This window comes from Salminus brasiliensis, chromosome 1 (genome assembly GCF_030463535.1).
Source record: "Salminus brasiliensis chromosome 1, fSalBra1.hap2, whole genome shotgun sequence".
In the NCBI taxonomy this organism is placed as follows: Eukaryota; Metazoa; Chordata; class Actinopteri; order Characiformes; family Bryconidae; genus Salminus; species Salminus brasiliensis.
In genome coordinates, this window is record NC_132878.1 from 15,971,288 (window position 1) to 15,990,758 (window position 19,471).

The window sequence follows — 19,471 nt, forward strand, 5'->3', positions numbered from 1 at the left end:
AATTATTTATGCATGGAATAAAATCTTGTTTTATAGTAATAGAGAATATTGATAATAAAGAAATAAAGAATATTAGATACGATGCATATCCTCTCCTCCTCACACATCCAGTTGTTTTACCAGTTGAGAGACTCATATGAAATAACGCAGGCTCGGCTGTTTGAGACATGCCCCGCCCCCGAATAAAATGGAGAGTTTTGATTTGTTCTGCGGCAGGTTTGACCGGCCCCCAGTTGAAATAGAGATTGTGATTGGTTCTGCCCAATAACTGTAGAAAAGCATCGCCATAGCAAGGCGATCCACTATATGGACAAAAGTATTGGGACACCTGTTCACTCATTGTTTATATTAAAAAGGTTGTATACCACTAACTATCCAGGGAAGACTTTCCAATAGATTTCGGAACATTGCTGTGATGATTTGATTGCATTCAGCGACAAGAGCGTTCGTGAGGTCAGGATGTCCTCATCCCCAACTCCCCAACTCACCCCAAAGGTGGCTACTGAACAGAGCACCACCATCATTCCAGAGAACACAGCTCCACTGACCCACAGCGGAATGGTGGGGGGCTTTGCACCCCTCTAGCCCACACAGGGTGCCTATTCTATTGGCAACACTTCTCTACAGGGACTAGACAAGCTGTGTGGGTGAATGCATTCATTAGAAGGAGTGTCCACAAACATTTGAAGATGTAGAGTAGCTGCTGGTCCCACCTCCACACTCCAGCCCGGCGGGGGCGGTATTGCACTGAACTGAACTGTTTGCCAACCGCCATAAAGGTCCGGCAGAGGAAGCAGGAGAAGAGCCGCTCCTCCGAGGTTGCTGTAGAAACAGGAGGGAGGCTTGACTCTGGTGGTGTGAATGGCTTCAACACAAACGCTCTCCTAAGTTAGTTACATTAGTCTGAATAAGAGCTTTAAGTACTTCAAGCGGGACGCGGACTGAGAGGACAGCAGAAGACCACACTGTCTGAGATCCTGCTGACCTGCTGAGACGCTTTACAGTCAGCATGACCCAACAAGGAGCCGCTCTGCAGACATACAACAACGAGCTGGTGAAGTGTGAGTGGCTGTATTAGTCATGGCTAAGACATCAGAAATATAGCTGGTCTGTAAATTAGCTGATGTGCTCATCTGAGTTTGGTTTGCAGGCTTTAGTGAAAGATCCCGGCTGGCGGGGCTAATGTTGGCTATCTCAGCTGACAGTTGGTGGCCTGAGATTAGCTAGCTGGGTTAAGTAGCGCTAGGTTAGCTGCTGTCAGACAGCGAGGCCAGACAACGCGTTAACTTACTGCTCTTTCTTTAAAATCCCTTTAATTTCAGTAAAAGTGTTTGCTGCGTAAGGACAGTGCAGCTGTAATGCAGATTTCCCTTTTTATAACTGCTAGCCCGTGTTTACTTAGCTATAGCTGCCATTTGTCATTTATATATACACTAAAAACATGACTATTTAATAGGTTGTTATGTAAATAAACAGTATTGTGCAGACATTTTAGGCACATAAGCACATAGTTTTAGTTTTTAATTCTACTGCACCTGTTTTAAAGTAGCTATAAGATCCTTGAGAAACTTTGAGGTGATATTCCAACATCCTGACCTGACTAATGCCTTTGTCACTGAATGCAATCAAATCCTCACAGCCATGCTCCAAAATATAGTACAATGTCTTCCCTGGACTGTAGAGACTGTTACTCCAATATAAGCAGAATAAACTCTTTTTCAGGGCCATATAGTGCAACCCTACCTATCTACCTACCTATCTACCTACCTATCTACCTACCTATCTACCTACCTATCTACCTATCTATCTACCTATCTATCTACCTATCTACCTATGATGTTCTTCAGTTTAAAACTGTAGAGGAACCTCCTTAAGTGCTTTGAGGAACCTTCAAGGAACATTTTTCTTTTCAGCACCTTCAGAGGTTCCTCCACAGTTCCTCACAATTAAATAACCTCTGAAAGGTCCTCAAGGATCTTTTGACTTTTAACAGTTTACTATAATATAACTAAATATAGTGTACAGTGGACTATATTTGTTAAGTATATTCTCTGACTTTCTTTTTTTTGTTGTTGTTGTAAGTTCTCTACTATAAATGAGACGGTATCTATCTACTATAAATTTACATTGAAGGCATTTAGCAGATGCTCTTATCCAGAGCGGCTTACTTAGTGCTTCACTGTTTACTCAGAAAATACCCTTAGCTAGTTTGGATTGGCTAGAGCCCAAAATGTACCTCTAAGCTTAGCTACTACTAACTACAAAAGCCAATATGGTGACCACAATACTCTGCATTACACAAAGCGCTAACCTACAGCTCTTTCTTCAAAATCTGTTTAATTACACCACAGGTGGGTCACTGCGTTCATTAAAACATCTCCAAAGCTCTCCTTGTGGGAGTCTAGTATTATTAGTAGTCTCATCCAACACCTGGTTTTGGTAAATTGGAGCTTAGTGATGTTAAATTGGGTGAGCTGGCAATGGAACTAAACACAACACCTCCAATCAGAGCATGGATATCACAGCAAATTTGCCAGTGTTAAATCAACATTGTTAAATGAGCATTGTGAGATTTGCTGAATAGGAGAAACCTGGGATCATGCTTTGTTCTACTACTTTCTTGGGGAATTCCTGTTACTTTTTACTGTGTTTTTGTTCACTTGAGTCTGTTCTATTGAAATATTTTTAAGGAAAACACTATTACTGAGATAAATGATTTTAAGGCAGTGTAAACACACACACACACCCCTCCTTCATTATCACTTTTACATGATTCAGCAAGAAGTCTGCTGTGAACTGCTTCATCCGTACATAAACAAACTCCCACTGGCGTTTCATTACATGGGCCTCACAGTACTAACAAAGTAAGGATGGAGTTTACCATGTACTACAGTAACTGGAAGATATGTACATGTAAAACGTCTTAAACAGCAGGTCATCCATACATGCATCCATGCTTAATACCGTTGTCCTTTCTCTTCAGGTATAGAGGAGTTGTGCTTTAAGAGGGATGAGCTGAATAAGCAGATCCAACAGGAGGAATCGGAGAAGACTCGTCTTCAGCACGACATTCGTGTGCTGACCGAGAAGCTGAGCCGGGTGAATGAGAGCCTGGCCCATCGCCTCACAGCTCGTGCTGAATTTGACCGCACCATCGCGGAGACCGAGGCTGCCTACATGAAGGTCAGCGTCTAGCTATTATAATATAAAACCTGGACAGTGTTCCTTTGACTTAAACACATCACACAGCAAAAGTAGCTCTGGCAAAATGGCAAAATTGCCAGCATGAGTGTAGTTTCCTGTGCAACACAACTCCAAAACTAAATAGCTTAACGGTTGGCAGTGTGTTCTTTTCTCCAAATGCTTCTCCCTTTTTTTTCTGAACACACCTGACACCTTAGTTTGGACGAAGAGGTTTATAAATAACTTAATTGGTCCATGGCACGCATTTGCAAAATGGCTCTGGAACATCTGTTACTTCTGATGGATACATTTTCCATTTTCTCTACAGAGTTCAATATTGATTCAGTATGATTAGTTATGCCTGAATGCCTGGGACAGGAAAACTAAAGCAGCATTGCAAAGCACTTGCCCAGTTAAGGAAGCTCCCATTTAGCCATAGGATATTTTTGACTTTAAAAGGCATGCTTGATGTTACCTTCATACTCTCGTATATTAAAAAAAACACTTGACATAATTCAGTTGTTTATGAAGCGAGGACGGCTTTCATAGCAAATGCAAGATTATTTCCATGTGGGAAAAATCTATTTCAGTTTTGACCCGTTTTTGTAGCTTTTACCTTTAAGGCAGAAACACTGGACGGTTATTTGTGAACAGTGTCGATTAAAGAAAGCTTTCACTGAGAGTGTTTTGAAGCGCTGAACATTTTGTTTACGGTAAATGTATACAAGAGGTATTATAATTAATAGTACAGCAGACACTTGCGCACGTACACACACGCACTGTCTTTCTCTACCTCTCAAAGTCAGTTGTGTGTGTTGGATTTAAAAAAATTGGATTCATTTTCAAATATTAAGAAAAATGTTTTTGGAATTAATGTTTAGTTCACTTTTACTGATTTGACGTTGAAGGACTGCGCTTTACTTTTATTCTTCCAAAAGGGATCTTTAAAGATGGTGCAATTTTCTTAATATTTCCTCATATTTAAGTAAATTGTCACTAAAGTACCAGTTTACTGTTTGTCTGCTAATTTCCTTTCTATTTTTCCTCTCAGATTCTAGAAAGTTCACAGACCCTGTTGAGTGTTCTGAAAAAGGAGACGGGGAACCTCACAAAAGCTGCTGAACCCAGGACCAGCAAAGACCATTGATGCTGACCTCCATTCTAAATGTACTTTTTCCACTTTCACATACTTTCATGTGTCATCTTGTCCACTGGCCTCTCTTTTGTTTTACTATTTAAATCTCTTAAACAACCTTCTGTGTCTTAATAGACCACTCTTATATCATAACTGTGTAGATAGCAGTTATTGATACTGTATTTTATATATACATATATAAATGAGATGTTTTTAATAAAGATTATTTCTAGTAAATTCTTGCTTCAGGCTGTAGTTTGCTCAGAATAAAGGCTTTGTTCCTGGACATGAGTTATCTAAGTCTTGTTATAGACTATATTTCCCTTTCAATTGCAGAAAAAAAATCCTATTAATAAATACTGTCTAGTCCAGGACTAGACAGAATCCCTGCTCAGGAAAGTGGCCCATAATGTTCACAATCTGTCCAGAACAACAAAGAATACTATAACCGCCTTGAGTTTATTGAACATTTTCAATTGCATGTCTTAACAGTTTTCTCCCTCTCAATGACATACAAACGGTTTACAGAAGATTCCTCGGGACGCTGGCGACAGAACAGACAACAAAAGAATGGTTTTAACATACAGTACAAGTACAGCTAGCTGTTTCCTCTGTGGAATTACAGTATGTGGCCTAGCAAGAGTGTGGAAAGGACTTATGAAGCACTTTAAAACTCCTCTATTACCTTGTGATACTCAAAGGCACGGGTTCCTAACCTTGTCTTCAAAGAGCCCCAAGCTATCTAATGACATTCCTTACTTCTCCTTAGTTGGACAAAGAAGTTAGCAAATATCCGAGAGATATGGCCAACTGGGGAAGGAGCCCATGTACTATGGAACTTTAGAGCAAGGTAGACAATTGGTCCCATTGTTTGGAGGAGCATAGACCAGTATGAACTATTCGACTGGGGATGCAATTATGCAACACCCCAAAAGGCCTCAGTCCATCCACAAGAGCGCTGAAGGTGAATCTTCTCTTGCCGTCTCAGCTGAAGCCTCCAACTTTCAAGCTTGACTACTATATGAGGTGCAAAATAAAGCAAAAAAAGACAAGTGCAAATGAACAAAAGTAAAAACCTTCAAGGAAAAGAAGCACCTTAGCGCTATAGTTGACTTGACTACATTCAAATAATGAAGAAAGTCATTTTAAAAGTGTAATAAATTATGAAAAATGTTTTCCCAGAGTGTAGAAATTATACATCAATACTGGCCAAAGAAGCGTAGCTAGAGATAGATCAATGATCAGACATGTGCTGTCCATCATTGCAATTAACACCAAACACACACATACACACACACGGGTCAGTTGGCATGGTGTGTACGTGCGTGCAGTCAGGCTTCTTGTCCATGCACACATGCATATACACACACACACTTGCACTCGTTAATAAATGTTTCCTTCATAACAAATAAAAAAAAAAATGCACCACTCATTTCTGTGTTCATTGGAATGTCAGAAAAGAACTGAAGTTCAGAAGTCCTCACAAATGAAGCAACAAGGCCTACTGAGGCCCAGGCCCAAATGGCACACTGTAGTGTGTCCCTATTTTTTATTCTGCCAAAATGTATTCATTTATTCTTCAGATTTTTCCCTTTAGTTTTCTTCACATTTGGTGCTGCCAATTGACCCAACTCCCCCTAGCACTAGCAATGCTCCCGACACTAGCTGAGTAAGGACTTGACACGTCTCCTCCGATACATACAAAACCAGTCATCACCGCTTTTCAAACTGCTGCCAATGCGGCACTGCCAGCTCCCCAGCTCCAGTGCACCAGCTAACACATGTCTGTGCTGGCCAACACTGCTTTAAGCCTCCGGCCTGTGATGGGAAAGCGGCATTGCTTGGCTTTCGGACACACAACACCCGGGCCAACACATTAGACCGCATAGCCATTTAGAGCCCCATTCCAAAAATCTAAAGGGTGTTCACGAGCGTCCTCTATGTGCACTTTTAAAGGATCTCTAAACAGTGCCTTATTTCCCACAATTCCCTTTTAACAGCAGGGACATCATCTGAATGCAGACTTCAAAGAGGACCACAGGGCTTGGGGCACCATTTGGGACTAGATGTGACGTTCAACCATCTACGTTTTTATTTTCCACTTCTTCCTGGTCAGTGTTGCGGTGGGTCTGGAGGAGCCTATCGGGAAGGCCTACTGACAGTTTGGGCCAATTAAAAAAAACAAAGCACTACTGAAACCAACCTGCTGTGATGCCTCTATATGACACCAAATACACTTTGGGCCAGGGTACAGGCTTCAAAATGCTGTGTAGTCCAACTCTAGACTTCATCCCAGACAGAGATGCTTATCTATTATTTAGATGATGATCAACTAACAATCAAAATTATTAATTAATTATTATTATTATTATTATTATTATTATTAATTCTGTCAAACCCTTTGCTACAGTAACATGCTCTACTCTACTGGGTTAATGGTGCAACACTGATGTCAGGATCTGATTGCATTCGGACAAAAGAGCATTAGAGAGATCAGGTTCTGATGTTGGAGGATTAGTTCTGGATCACAAATGCCATTGGGCCTCATTCACCAACCATTCTTAAAGCAGCTTTATGGGAGAACTGGTATTTCTTGCGCTTGGGCTCCCCCTACAGTCAGAAAGTATAATTCTTTGAGCCACCACTAAAGGATATGGAATTCTGGACAAGCTGGGGACTGTGGGCTGAGGTAGAGTAATCTTACAGGATTTTACACAAATAGGACAGTTCTCACAAGGGTTGTCCTGCATGCTTCACCAAAGTTACATACTGTGGTTAAAAGTGTTCCGAGCCCAGAGTAGCAACGTCGACGGCGCTATTCTCCCTATTACAGGTCAATGGAGCATCACAATGATTTTTTTACCCACAGAAAACCCCACAGATTTGTTCAGTTTATGGGAACAGTGGGATCCAACGTTATAAGAGCAGAGCTGTGAACAGTTCAACCTTCCTGGAATCTGCCGTAGACTTTTTAATCAAGAAATACAAATTTAAGAAGATATTGGTGAATGAGGCCCACTGGGTGCTTTATATCCCTTTGGCCAATGTTTGATTCGGGCATGTTGACCTTAGGCTCATGTGCTGATGCTCCAGGAGTCTCCCATTCCATTGAAAAAGCTTTTCGATGTGATAGAATCTGCGAGTTCCCAACTAAACATCTTGGTCCAGCCCTTAGGTGTCTTCCTCTAGCTCAGAGATGGTGTTTCCCTGCCACTGTTGCCCCTGGGGCTCAGAGTCGGATCTCTGTAAAGCTCTATAAACGCCTATCAATAAAAGCACTACTCTTAAATATAAAGGGTCTTTAAAGGAATGATGCCACAGAAGAACCAATTTTGAGTTAATAAAGAACCACAGATACAGACCACAGATCTCTGATACAAACACGGTTCTTTATGAAACCAAAGTGGTTCTTCTGTGGCATCACTCAAACAAGAAGTTGTAGCACCTTTATTTTTAAGAATGTGCACAAATAAACTTAACTGTTTAGAAGAGGTGTCAGGATACTTTTGGACATACAGCGTATGTATGACTTCCCATGTATATATGTCTATATCTACACATACTGTAAATACTGAGTTTTTGCTGCTACATAGAGAGCTGACTCCAAATGATCTGTCTTGTTCAAAAGTGTTATGAAGGTCAAGCAGGCCTACTTATGCAGTGTCAGATGTTCCACTGAGAAGGTCATTGTTGCTACCACTCACTTATTTTGATCTGTGACATTTCCTAAGAGAGCTACTCAAATGCTGGTGTGGTTCTCTCCAGAAAACGTGCCTTTATAACCTATAAACGATCAAACCAGATGAGTATGGTTGTTGGATACGAGCTTCAGACTTATGTCAACCACATTGGACACAACACAGACTGAGGAAACATGAGACATACAAAAGTAATAACGGTGCAAGTACACCGTTTGGGAGCCTTGTTGTTACACATGCACGTACAAAAAAGAAATAACAAAAACAACAAGAACAATAATTGTGGCACCCTTTCACTAGTTTTTGTCTTCTAGGTTTTCATTGTCCACTCCACATCCTCAATCAGTCCCTTTATTTACATTCGGCGAGTACAAGCGTCCTCCTCCGTGTTGGAGGAATTTGGTCACTTTCATGAGGTGAGCAGAGTTACACAGACGTAAAGAGTGTGAGACACCCACCCTTTGTTAGCCCACCTACAGCCTGTTCAGGCTTAGTTTCAAGCACGTGGAGCCTTGAGATCAATGAGAGCGAGCTACAGAGAGACTGTACAGGACAGGTGATGAGACCACCTCAACCGTTATGGGTTTTTCCACCGATGAAAGAGATGGAATGGAAAGACTTGAGTTAAGAAGTCCACCCATATTTTGGGTGGATGCTACTGGTTCTTCTTCTTTGTGTGTGGCTTGTGGTTGGCCCATGTGCCTCCAATTCTTCTGCAAAGTTCAGAAGTAAAGAGCTGGTTCACTGCTGAAGTCTGAGAGGGAAGAGCTGTCTGCTGGTGTCAACTAGAGATAGAGAGAGAGAGAGAGACAGTATTAGGTCATTCTGAAAAAGACCCACTGAAGTAATTTTGCAAAGCCCTAGCAAACTGAAATCTAAAGACAGATCACTGATTAAAATCACACGGCTGTCACATATCTAAATCAGACATAAGCTTTACTGTAAACATCAGCCATTCTGTAGCTTACACACTAGCAAGCTAACAGAGGAACGTAAAGACATTACATAAGCAGTCATTTATAACATGGAGTCGAGCACTCTGTAAATCCCTTGCATATAGTTTTAAAATAGTTTGGAATATTTAACTGCTGTGCATTATTTACAGCTCCGTCTGCCTTTTTTGGAGGTTTTTGAGAAGCTAGTTCATCACATTACAATGGTTTCCTGCCAAATGTTCTGCAGCTGGAATCTACATTTATGTTTCCCACTTAATAGCCAGAATACCAAGAACACCAAACAAGGACATTTGAGAGGAGTTAGAAATGGTGGGACCATGGATTAATCACTCATAATTGTCACAAAATCTCCAGAAAAACACTTTCATGGCTACTGGTATACATGATGTGAAATGGACACCAACCCTGGGTTTGGATCGGTACTCTTACTGTGCTGTGTGGCACAAGTGCTATTTGTAGTGATGTAACAATTCAACACACTGTATGGGGTTGGTGTGGCGCAGCGAATAATACCGATACCTGGCAGTGAGTTACCGCACCATCTCTTTAAGATGGATAGATGTACATAAGCTTTAATCTTCTGATTGGGTGCCTCCTCCAAAAAGCAGGCTGAAACACTCCTTTAAACTTCAGCAAATACATTTTTTATACTGGACTGAACGCCATTTAAAACAAGCTGGGGTTGCAGCTTAGCTTCCGTATATAGACTTGGGGGTGAAGGGTATGATTTTAAAACTTTACATACATCAAATTTCGATATTTCCACAGGATGAGAACATTCAGTTTTTGCTATAAAATCAACATATGGAATCGAGGCACCACTAAGGTGCTTCTCACTGTTTCTGCCTGGACCTGATCATTTGAGTGTGGGGTTGTGGTGTTTCCCCAATGTTACATTACACTGAAGGATTCTTTCGTGAAAATGAATGGACTACCCTATCTACCATCAAGTACATACATCAGCTGGGATTATTGGCTGCAATTGGCTCAATATCAGATAGACTTTTTTAAACTATTCAACAATACTTTTATTTAGCCATAACATATTAGATATAACTTATTAGCACTTCTACAATAAGAGAATCACGGGACTGTCTACTAACAAACAGTCCCCGCTAACCTGCCTTACCATAACTTCCTCTGTCATGTTGGTCTGCTGGGAATTGGTGTCCCCGAGGTGTGCAGGGTCGTCAAGCTTGTGTTCCTGCCAGGCAGTAAACTCTACAGAGTGCTTTGGAGTGTAGTTGGAAAGATCTGAAGAAACAGAAATAATGAGTTTTAAAAAAACATATTAAAAAAATAAAAAAACAATAATCACAACTGACAGATTGTGAAGGATCTGAGCAGAACTGGAACACCTTGTTCCTAAATGTCTCAGCCTTACTGATCTGAACAAAAATGAACTCAAGGGCCAACAGTTCAATTCCTCACTGTTACAACTACTCATCAGGGCTGGCTCTAGCTTTATTGATGCACTAAACAGGAATTGTATTGGGGGCCCTCATTCCAACACTTTGTACACATACACACACTGGAATTCAGCAGTGGTGTGGTAGGGTCTCTAAACGTAAAGCTCTACAGTGTTTGGATGGGATGAATTGTGTACTTAATTTTCTGACTGGCTACCAAGAGATGACTGCAAAAGATGTGTAGAAAAACTGGCCGCACTGAACACTGATCTGTATGTACTGTAATGTAACACAAATGTACTGAAATGTAGTTGTCTGAAGATGGAGTGTAGCTGAGCAGGCCAGTCTTTAAACTTTCCCTCTTACTTGAGCATTTTTAAACAACACAATGGTACAGTAGTAAACCAAAGGTTGTAGTAAACCACGGGGCCCCAAACAGCTGCTTTTTTAGACAGCATCTAATTCAAATCTGAGTCTAAATTTTAGACTCAGCATCAATTCATCTATAGTATAATAAGTCATTTACAAGTGTTGGCAGTCTTAATAAAAATGCAATGTTTCAGAAAGCTAAGCATCTATGCTGAAAAAAAATGTATATTTCATGATAAATTATATTTAATGCCTTTTTAAACAGAATACACATGGGGATGCAACCAGACTAGGATTTTCCTGCAGGAAATGAAATCCTTTTGCCTTTGACATTTAACCGTGAGGACGTAATCTCTACAAATGCCGCAACCTCTTCGATGAAAACACTTCAGACGTGTTTACCGTAGCTCGCTCTGTTTTATTACATGTGACCTTTTCCACTAGCAGCCTTTAAATTTCTTCAAAGCGGGATGATTATCTTGTGCTACGCGGAAATTATGGCATAGCTTGCCTTTCATTTACAGCACTTTGCTGCAGAACTTGCACTGTAAGACCTATAATACAAGCCTACTGATATTTACTGATGTACTGATATACTGATGTATATATACCTTAACAGGACTGGACGATGATTGTAACCCTACTGACCGCCACTGAATGCTGTTTAGAAAAAGCATTTAGCAGTTTCTTCTGGCCCTTTCATTTTGTATAATTACAGAAATCAACAATATAATGCATTTCTAAACATCATTTAGTCTCCCTTGAGAGTATTTCCTCGTTGAGACATATGACCAGCAGGTGTCCCCATTGAGCAGCATCACCTTTTCTGATCTCAAACACTGCCAACATTTAACGGCCTTTTAGCATGCCTTTCAGGGATCTTTAAGAAGGCAAGGAAAACGGGTGAGGCAGTGTTTCACTTAAAAAACCTATAAATTCACACAAGTTCCCCTTAGGCCAAACATGTTTGGTGTCTGACTTCAGTCAGTAATGGTTACTTAGTAATAAATAAATGACTAATACAGATAAAATTCGCTTGAGTTCCAATACATGTTGTTATATTCCATTATATCAGAACTCATAGAGCTTCAAAACTAAAGCAAACTTCAGACCCCAAATACAGTACTGTACAAACATTTCAGGCAGCTGTGAAAATTAGAATAAAAAAAGCTCTTTCTCTGGGCAGCAAGTGCTTATTTACTCAGTAAAGTATCTAAGAATAAACAGAAACTTTGTTAATATAGAAAGTAGTGATTTTATATAAATGTGTTTATTAAAACATCTCCAAAGCTCTCCTCATGGAAGTCAAATATTATTTATAGTTTTCACCCTGTTCCTTGTTTGGTAAATCGGTGCATAACAATGTTAAATCAGGTGAGCTGGTGTTGGATAAAACCTGGAACCAACCTTGAACAAGCTCACCAGATATCAACATTTTTTTCTCAAAATGAGAAATACATTCAAAGACAGCAAGAATTTATGCTGACTTGCACCTGTTCTGATGCAAGTCAGCACTATATATCTTGCCCTATGACTATTCCTTTACACCCTAAAACACTTGAGGCCCAAAAGCAGGTCAGACTTGCTTTCTTTACTCTTTACATTCTTCAGAATTACAAACTTTACATTTTAGTTTCGAGTTACAAAATAATCCATGCCAGTTACTGGATAATAAGACTTTAAACGAATAAAGGGTAAGTGCAATCAAAGTATTTAATAACTATAAGTTTATAATTTTAATAAGCTTAAAAAAGACCATTTGGGGGGTTTTCTGTTTGTTTTCCCTTAAAACAATTCAAGGGTTAATAATAGACAGTTTGTGGAGCACAATTCTGTTAGTACAAATTATTATATTCAGTGTAATTATAGTACACTGAATTTAGGAATCTATAAAGAATAATTTAAAAACATTTTTAAGAAAAGAAAATAGTGAAGGAAACTAGGCAGTCTAAAAATGACAATGACAAACCCTGCTAACGTTAGCGCAATTACAGGGAGAAAAAACTACAACCTATATGCCCCAATAGTGTGACCTTTCACATGCATGATAGATTACTCCCTGGGGGCTGAGACGGCTGCCCACTGCTTAGGGTGTGTGCGATTACAGCCCCTGGTTTCTAATGTGAGTGTGTATGTGCATTCACTGCTATTAATGAATTAGGTTAAATACTGTTGTTCTGCTGTTACTGTTCTATACAGCAGTGGCTATAAAGGATGCTGTTATAATCGTAATTTAGTAATTCTTGAATTGTGGACCACACTTTCTCATTAGGCTGAATAGCCTAGCTAAGCGATAAAGCCTCACAGCCAACCTGACTCTCAGTCAGCATCCCAAACACTGCAGCGACGTTGTGCGAACACTGAGCTCTCTCAAATAAGCCCTCCTTTCAGGCCGCCAGAGCAGAAAGCATATCATTAACCCGGACTGAATCCATTTCCTTCCCTTCTCATCCATCATCCCCTCTGCACTCCTTCCTGCCATCTTGTCTCTGTCCTTCTCTCTTCCTCTCATTTCATTCATTTCCTGGCCATCTCTCCCTCTCCGCAGAGCTCACCAGTGCTGTTGGGGGTGTGAATGATAGGGCTGGAGGTGTAGCTGGGCCGGGGGATGCGTATCCTTTCCATGCTGATCCCTCCTTCCTCCTCAGCTCCTCCTTCTCCTCCTCCTCCTCCTCCTCCTCCTCCACCGCCACCTTCTGCTCTTCCCCCGTCTTCCTCCTCCTCACCACTGTCCCAGGCGCTGTTCTCAGACGGGTACTCAAAGGTGCTCTGCAGGCTGGACTCATTGAAGGAGATCTTCAGCTGCAGAGGAAGAGAATCAACACACACAATCACACACTGGGCAGGCTTTATATTGTTGAGGGGTATAGTGGCAGAACAGATCAAACACAGCACAGGAAATAGCCTGTATTTTACACCCAAACAAAGCTTGACCAGGCTAGCCTACAGTAGCCTACCAAGTTATTTTTAGCCTTAGATTTAACCTTTTGCTTTAATTGTTTTCCTTTATTGAACTTCCTTTAATCCTTTAATTTAGCAGTGCTTACTTTTCCAGTTATTGTGTTGTAGGTACTGTAAATAGACCTTGGTGTCTTGGCAGTTTCGGTCCTTAAATCTGACTATTTTTCTAACAATTTAATACACTCAATTTTGCTTGTAGTTAAGACATATAGTCAAAAAGAAAAATAAATGTCCAAAAATTATGTTCCTCATGTCTAGATTTTCTGTGTATCTAATGAATCTAAAAACAGTTAGTGTCATTTTAAGAAACTTAAAGTTGGAATTACTTGTAGGCCCCTCTTTCACTGCTTTTCCTAGTCCATGTGTTGCGCTTGTTGGGAATATGGAGGTGACCCAAAACTGCCTCTAGGCCAAACCAGTCTGGTTAGATCCAGTGCAGTCATGGAGACTAAACAGGCCTTGGTCTGGCCCACCACATGTCTGAAAAATATGGCACGTTATGTAATTGGCCACTGAAATGACGTCTCAGGGCAGAAAGCCCTGCAGTAAACCCCAAAGTAGGTTTGGATTGCACTGTACAGCAATGGCCCATCCATCGCCTGCTTTAAAATATTTCCATCCCCTTTTCACTTCCCCTACAGACGTCTCAGATCTGTTTCTTTCATCTAAGAAATTAGGCACCGATTTCAACCATGTAAACAGCTATACTGAGCCCATTTCTAACACTTGGGGCCTATAATATGGCAAAAGGTTATTGTTATAACTTCTAGCCCTTTTCTAAATAGATCAAAACACACAAAATGCAAAAAAGCTACATATTGTGAAGTAAAAGAGATTTTAACAAGAATATCTGAGTGCATTCTGATGGAGTCTGAGACTAAAATACAGGACTAAGTGCTGTGGAATGATTTAATGCATTGAGATCAACCAATTATGCAAATACAAGACGTTTTACTTGTTGTTATTATTATTTATTTTTTTAAATCTGTTGTTTTTTGTACCAAGTTAAAAATTTGTCATCATGAACGAACTCTTTTTTCTAAGCCATTCTAAAATCATCACCCAGCCAACATAAGGGGCTCAAATGGGTGGAACATGGGCTAGGTGGGTTCCAGGTGTGCATAGGCTTTGAGTGGGTTTAAACATGTTACTGAGACCAAAGTAGGACCCCATCGTTACAGCCCTCCTTAATCTGACATGGGTCCCATCTAGGCCCCATTTGTGGGGTAAAACCCAGATGGGGCCCACGTTTAACCCCTCCTGTCTCAATCACTAACCCTGGTGGGACCTCAATGGGCATCCATATGTGGGGGCCAATCTGCAGAGGCGCCATATGGAGGGGAAGCATTAGGATGATTCTAGGGCCTGTGACTGACAGGGGCTGTAAAACTGTTTTAATTGAGTGTTTTGGCAGAAGTGTTACGAATTGTGGGGCCCAGTGTAATATGTTTTCATGGGGCCCAAAATCCCTGGCAGTGCCCCTGCCAACATGGAACCCATAGATAAAAAGTTCTGGTTTCCAGTTGGACTATCCATGCAGGCCCCTCATGAGAACACTGTTATTAGCTGTTACTCTACTAGGCATGGTGGTGGTAGCATCAAGCTCTTTGGCGGTTCTGCTTACAGTATAACTTGCACACTGCACAAAGTGTATAGAATATTGAAGGAGGAGGACTAGCCGTTGAGGAATGGATAAAGCAGGCCAACATCAAGCTTTTGAGATCGCTTTCCCAAAGTTCTGACCTCAAACATATCGACTATATGTGGACTGTGCTTAAAATATCATACCAGAAAACCATCAAATTTAATTGCTATTTAATTGATTTAATTAATAATTTCTGAGAAGAAGACTGGTCTAATATCCAACCAGGATTCTGCCAGAATCTTGCTGATGGCTATCGCATGCACCTTGCCAAGGTACAACTGGCTGAGGGACATTTAACCAAATATGATTTCAGAAAACCAAGAAGAGTAAAACTTAATAACAGTTCAAAGAAGTCTTTATAAGGTGCACGTATTCGTCACTGTACAGTGTGGACTGTACAGCGAAATGTGTCCTCCGCATTTAACCCATCTGGTAGTGAACACACACTCACACACACACACACGTGTTAGGGGCAGTGAGTACACACACACACCCAGAGCGGTGGGCAGCCAACTCCAGCGCCCGGGGAGCAGAGAGGGTAAAGGGCCTTGCTCAAGGGCCCAACAGTGGCAGCTTGCCGAGCCCGGGAATCGAACCCACAACCCTGTTATCGATATCCCGGCGCTCTAACCGCTGAGCCACCACTGCCCCAAGTCATTGAAAGCCCAAAATTTCCAAGGCATTCATGTCACTTATGAGTGTATGTAAACTTCCGACCACAATTGTATTAGCCTAATTGGTATCTGCCAGTAAACCTCTGCGGAAACCCACATAAACCATACAGTTACAAGTCAGATCAAACGCATTCAGCCACTGAAAAGAACGTAAAGCAGCATAATAGCATGGGAAGTTGTCTTGAAAAAATTAAACATTAACACTTGACCAAGTTTCCTTATTGCTGTAATTATCACTAGGGCTTAACCATGACACGTAATGAGCGCAATTGGTTTCGATTAAGCCTAATGCTTACACGCTGGCAAAATTACATCATGTGACCATAAACAAGGCATAGATTTCCGAAAAGCCGGAACATGAAGACACGTAGTCGCATGAAGAAAGTGAATTATGCTTCCTTTATCTATATTTCCAATTCCAATGCTGTACTCCCTCAATGGAAAGTCACATGACTATCCTAGTTACATTTCCTTACCCGTGGCGATCCCTGCGTGCAAGTCCTGTCATAAATCTGTTCTAATCTCGATCACAAGGCCCAGACTATAAACACACAGAGAATGTATGAAAGTTATGTACTACAGGCAAACATCTAAACATCCAAAAACTTGACACAGGCCCCAGCTTGTGTCTGAGGGATCACCTAATACTGTCTGTCCTTACTAACCAAACACTAAGATAGCTTTCTAGGCATGATTAAATGAGTTCATATCTATAATATCACTAGAAAGGTCTCTACTTATGCACTTTCCCAGGCTATGTATTCAACAGGACCTCCTCTGTGTGCTTGTCATGATAATGGCATGTTTTTAAGAGGTTAACAGATAGCATTCCTCACATTATATCTTCATTATTCATAACATCAGTCCAAAAGAATAGCAATTGTGCTTGTTGGTGAAAAACCAGTTTCTGTTCTAGCAGTACAGCATTGCTGCACTGTATCAACCTGAACCACAAGGGCTGGGTGTAAGGTCAAATGTTTTAGTTTAATTACAGTCACATAGTTCAAAACCTGCTATTGTTTTGGCAAACTGATTTACAGCCTGGCATGTTTAACATGGGAAGGACAAAAAAATGAAGAGAAACTAATCTAAAGGTACTGTTATCAATCAAAAGTTAGAAAAAACAAACATTTCCTGAAGGGAAATAGCTGTTGGTTGCTCAGGTGTTGCAAAATGGTTGCTAAGGTATTGCTATGTTATTGTGTGTTTGGCTAACAGAGCTGTGACCAACTTTCTGAACATTCCATCATTCATTCCTATAGGAGAAAAATGTACTAGTGTGTAGTAATACAATGTAATATTATTATAACGATGTTGCTAATTGTTGTGTTTGTCGCTGCAAAAATGTAACCATCAGAAGTTTGAACGCAAAAAAATAAAAAACGCCAAAATCTGTTGCTACACTGAAACCGGGCATTCCAATCAAAACCCATAAATAAGCCCACATCACACAATCAGAGTGAAAAATCCAGAGGTTGAACTGTGTCGATTTCTCAAAAACAAAAAGACAACAGAACAATATTATAAATCAGACATAAAGAATGAGAAATAAAGTTGCACATTAGAATGGCCCCTTCCTACCTCATATCACTCAATGCCAGAACCTGCCTTTATAACATACAAGCTGCGCCTACTCTAGAGTTACAATATGAGAAGGCTTTTTCACTTAATATTCAGACAGGGTTTTATGGGTGCATGGCTTGCTAGCAGGTAGTTTATCTTGCTCTTTTAACTCCTTAAACCCTGCACATAGGCCTACACTTCAGTTCCTCACCCTCATAACTGCATTAACCTCATAATTAACATCAGCTTCATAGACCCTAATATAGCACCTTGTGGGACTCCACAAATATGCTAAACCGTAACCAAATAATTCATAGCTATTTCTGAATTAATAACACAATTATTAACAGAATAATAACTTGGCTACTTGGCAAATTAAGATTGTGTTTGCTGTGCTGTCAAGATGTGATTGTGAAAGCACATCAGGCAATTGTGAAATATTGGACAAGCCCACAGCATGCATATATATATCATAGGAGGCACTACTGTGTTTTAATTATGTGTGTTGTCATTTATGAACACAGGCGATTTCCTGTCAAATGCTTGTAGCAGCTGTAAGACATGATGAGAAAAATTACGTATGATCTTAACAGCATGCCCCTTTGCACATGTTGAGAATAAATATTACTATAAATTAATAACACGCTCTTATAAAAGAAATGATGCACTTGTTTATTAACTTGATGCATTTGGGTTCTTATGTTAATTTAACTTAAAATAGTTAACTAACAATTAACTCGAATTGTATTTTTAGTGCACCAACATTCTCTGCCGCTTAACCAACGTCACAGTAGTTAAGGTCAACTGTTAAAGGCAGTCGGGACCCCAAGACAGTTTGTTCGAGTAGGTAAAGGAAAAAAAAAAACACAAGCTCTAAATATACTGTCACCACCCTACAGAAACTGAGAGTTAAGCACACACGCACACACGCACACACATGCACACACATGCACACACATGCACACACATGCACACACATGCACACACATACACTTCCTTTCTATCAGGAAGGGCTTGTTTCCATGCTTCATCCTTTATACCCACTCATGACCATGAAAGGCAGCATTATTCAAGTACAAGTGATTCCTCTCACACAAGAGACAGATTGTGATTCCAGCTCAAGATTCTACACACACACGCCCCTACCTACGCATTCTGCATGCCTCATCTAAACACACACCGACACAACAGCGGGCCTATGAGTCACATCACAATGGAGACTGCTCATGGTTACCTATAAGAGTAAAGGTTTTACAGACAACACCTTTTGTTATTGCCATGCCTAAACGAAGGCGGGGACGTTTAGCAATGCTACGCTTAATCCTCTAAACAGGTGCATATGCGTGCTTGAGGATGTGAATGGGGCCATTTAGAAACATGCATTTAGCAATTAAACTAGACTGTTCACTGTTTGCATGCTTGTAAATATGTGATGCATATTTACAGGCAAGATGCACTCGTGGGTGCTGCACAATTCACTGGACCATAATCCAATGATGCATTCTTACTCTTACTAGGTCTTACCACATTTAATGTTATAAGTCAGCTTAACGACAAGTACAGCTGGAGCTGAGATGGTATTTTCTGGTTATTATGGTAAATTATGTCCCACTATGCTCTTCTGAGCATATAGTGGATATCATGAGAAGTTAAACAACACTGAGCAACTGCAGGTTTCATTACATGTTTGTAATATATTATATTGATATTATATTTTTGCTGTACTGCTCACCCTACTACTACATTACTGATTCAGAAGTTCAAATTTAGATTTAGTGATTTTATTTATTTAAAATCTTTAATTGCAGTAATATGGAGACACTTCCAGACAGATGGGTCAACAGGGAATGACCTGGACTGGTTTGAGCTGACACAAAG

At 40.4% G+C, this 19,471-nt stretch overlaps 2 protein-coding genes across 2 annotated transcripts in view; one reads left to right on the plus strand and one right to left on the minus strand.

Moving 5' to 3' along the window:
• Positions 1–790: 790 nt before the first annotated feature.
• Positions 791–4,598, plus strand: ssna1 (Sjogren syndrome nuclear autoantigen 1). Its single transcript, XM_072693041.1, has 3 exons — positions 791–1,061; positions 2,984–3,183; positions 4,235–4,598. Exons 1-3 carry the CDS (start codon positions 1,010–1,012, stop codon positions 4,328–4,330), a joined length of 348 nt encoding a protein of 115 aa, XP_072549142.1. The 5' UTR covers positions 791–1,009; the 3' UTR covers positions 4,331–4,598.
• A 158-nt stretch (positions 4,599–4,756) lies between these two features.
• tprn (taperin) overlaps positions 4,757–19,471 on the minus strand; it is a 32,388-nt gene continuing 17,673 nt past the window's right edge. The window contains exons 2-4 of the mRNA XM_072673226.1: positions 13,306–13,552; positions 10,102–10,226; positions 4,757–8,801 (exon numbers count right to left, since the gene is read on the minus strand). Coding sequence (XP_072529327.1) covers positions 8,739–8,801; positions 10,102–10,226; positions 13,306–13,552 — 435 coding nt within the window. The 3' untranslated portion in view covers positions 4,757–8,738. The remainder of the gene's footprint in view (positions 8,802–10,101; positions 10,227–13,305; positions 13,553–19,471) is intronic.

Coding starts and splice junctions, on each gene's coding strand:
- ssna1 (XM_072693041.1), top strand. CDS start 1,010: ATGACCCAACAAGGAGCCGCTCTGCAGACATACAACAACGAGCTGGTG. Junction 1,062..2,983: donor CAACAACGAGCTGGTGAAGT/GTGAGTGGCTGT, acceptor CTTTCTCTTCAG/GTATAGAGGAGTTGTGCTTT. Junction 3,184..4,234: donor CCGAGGCTGCCTACATGAAG/GTCAGCGTCTAG, acceptor TTTTCCTCTCAG/ATTCTAGAAAGTTCACAGAC.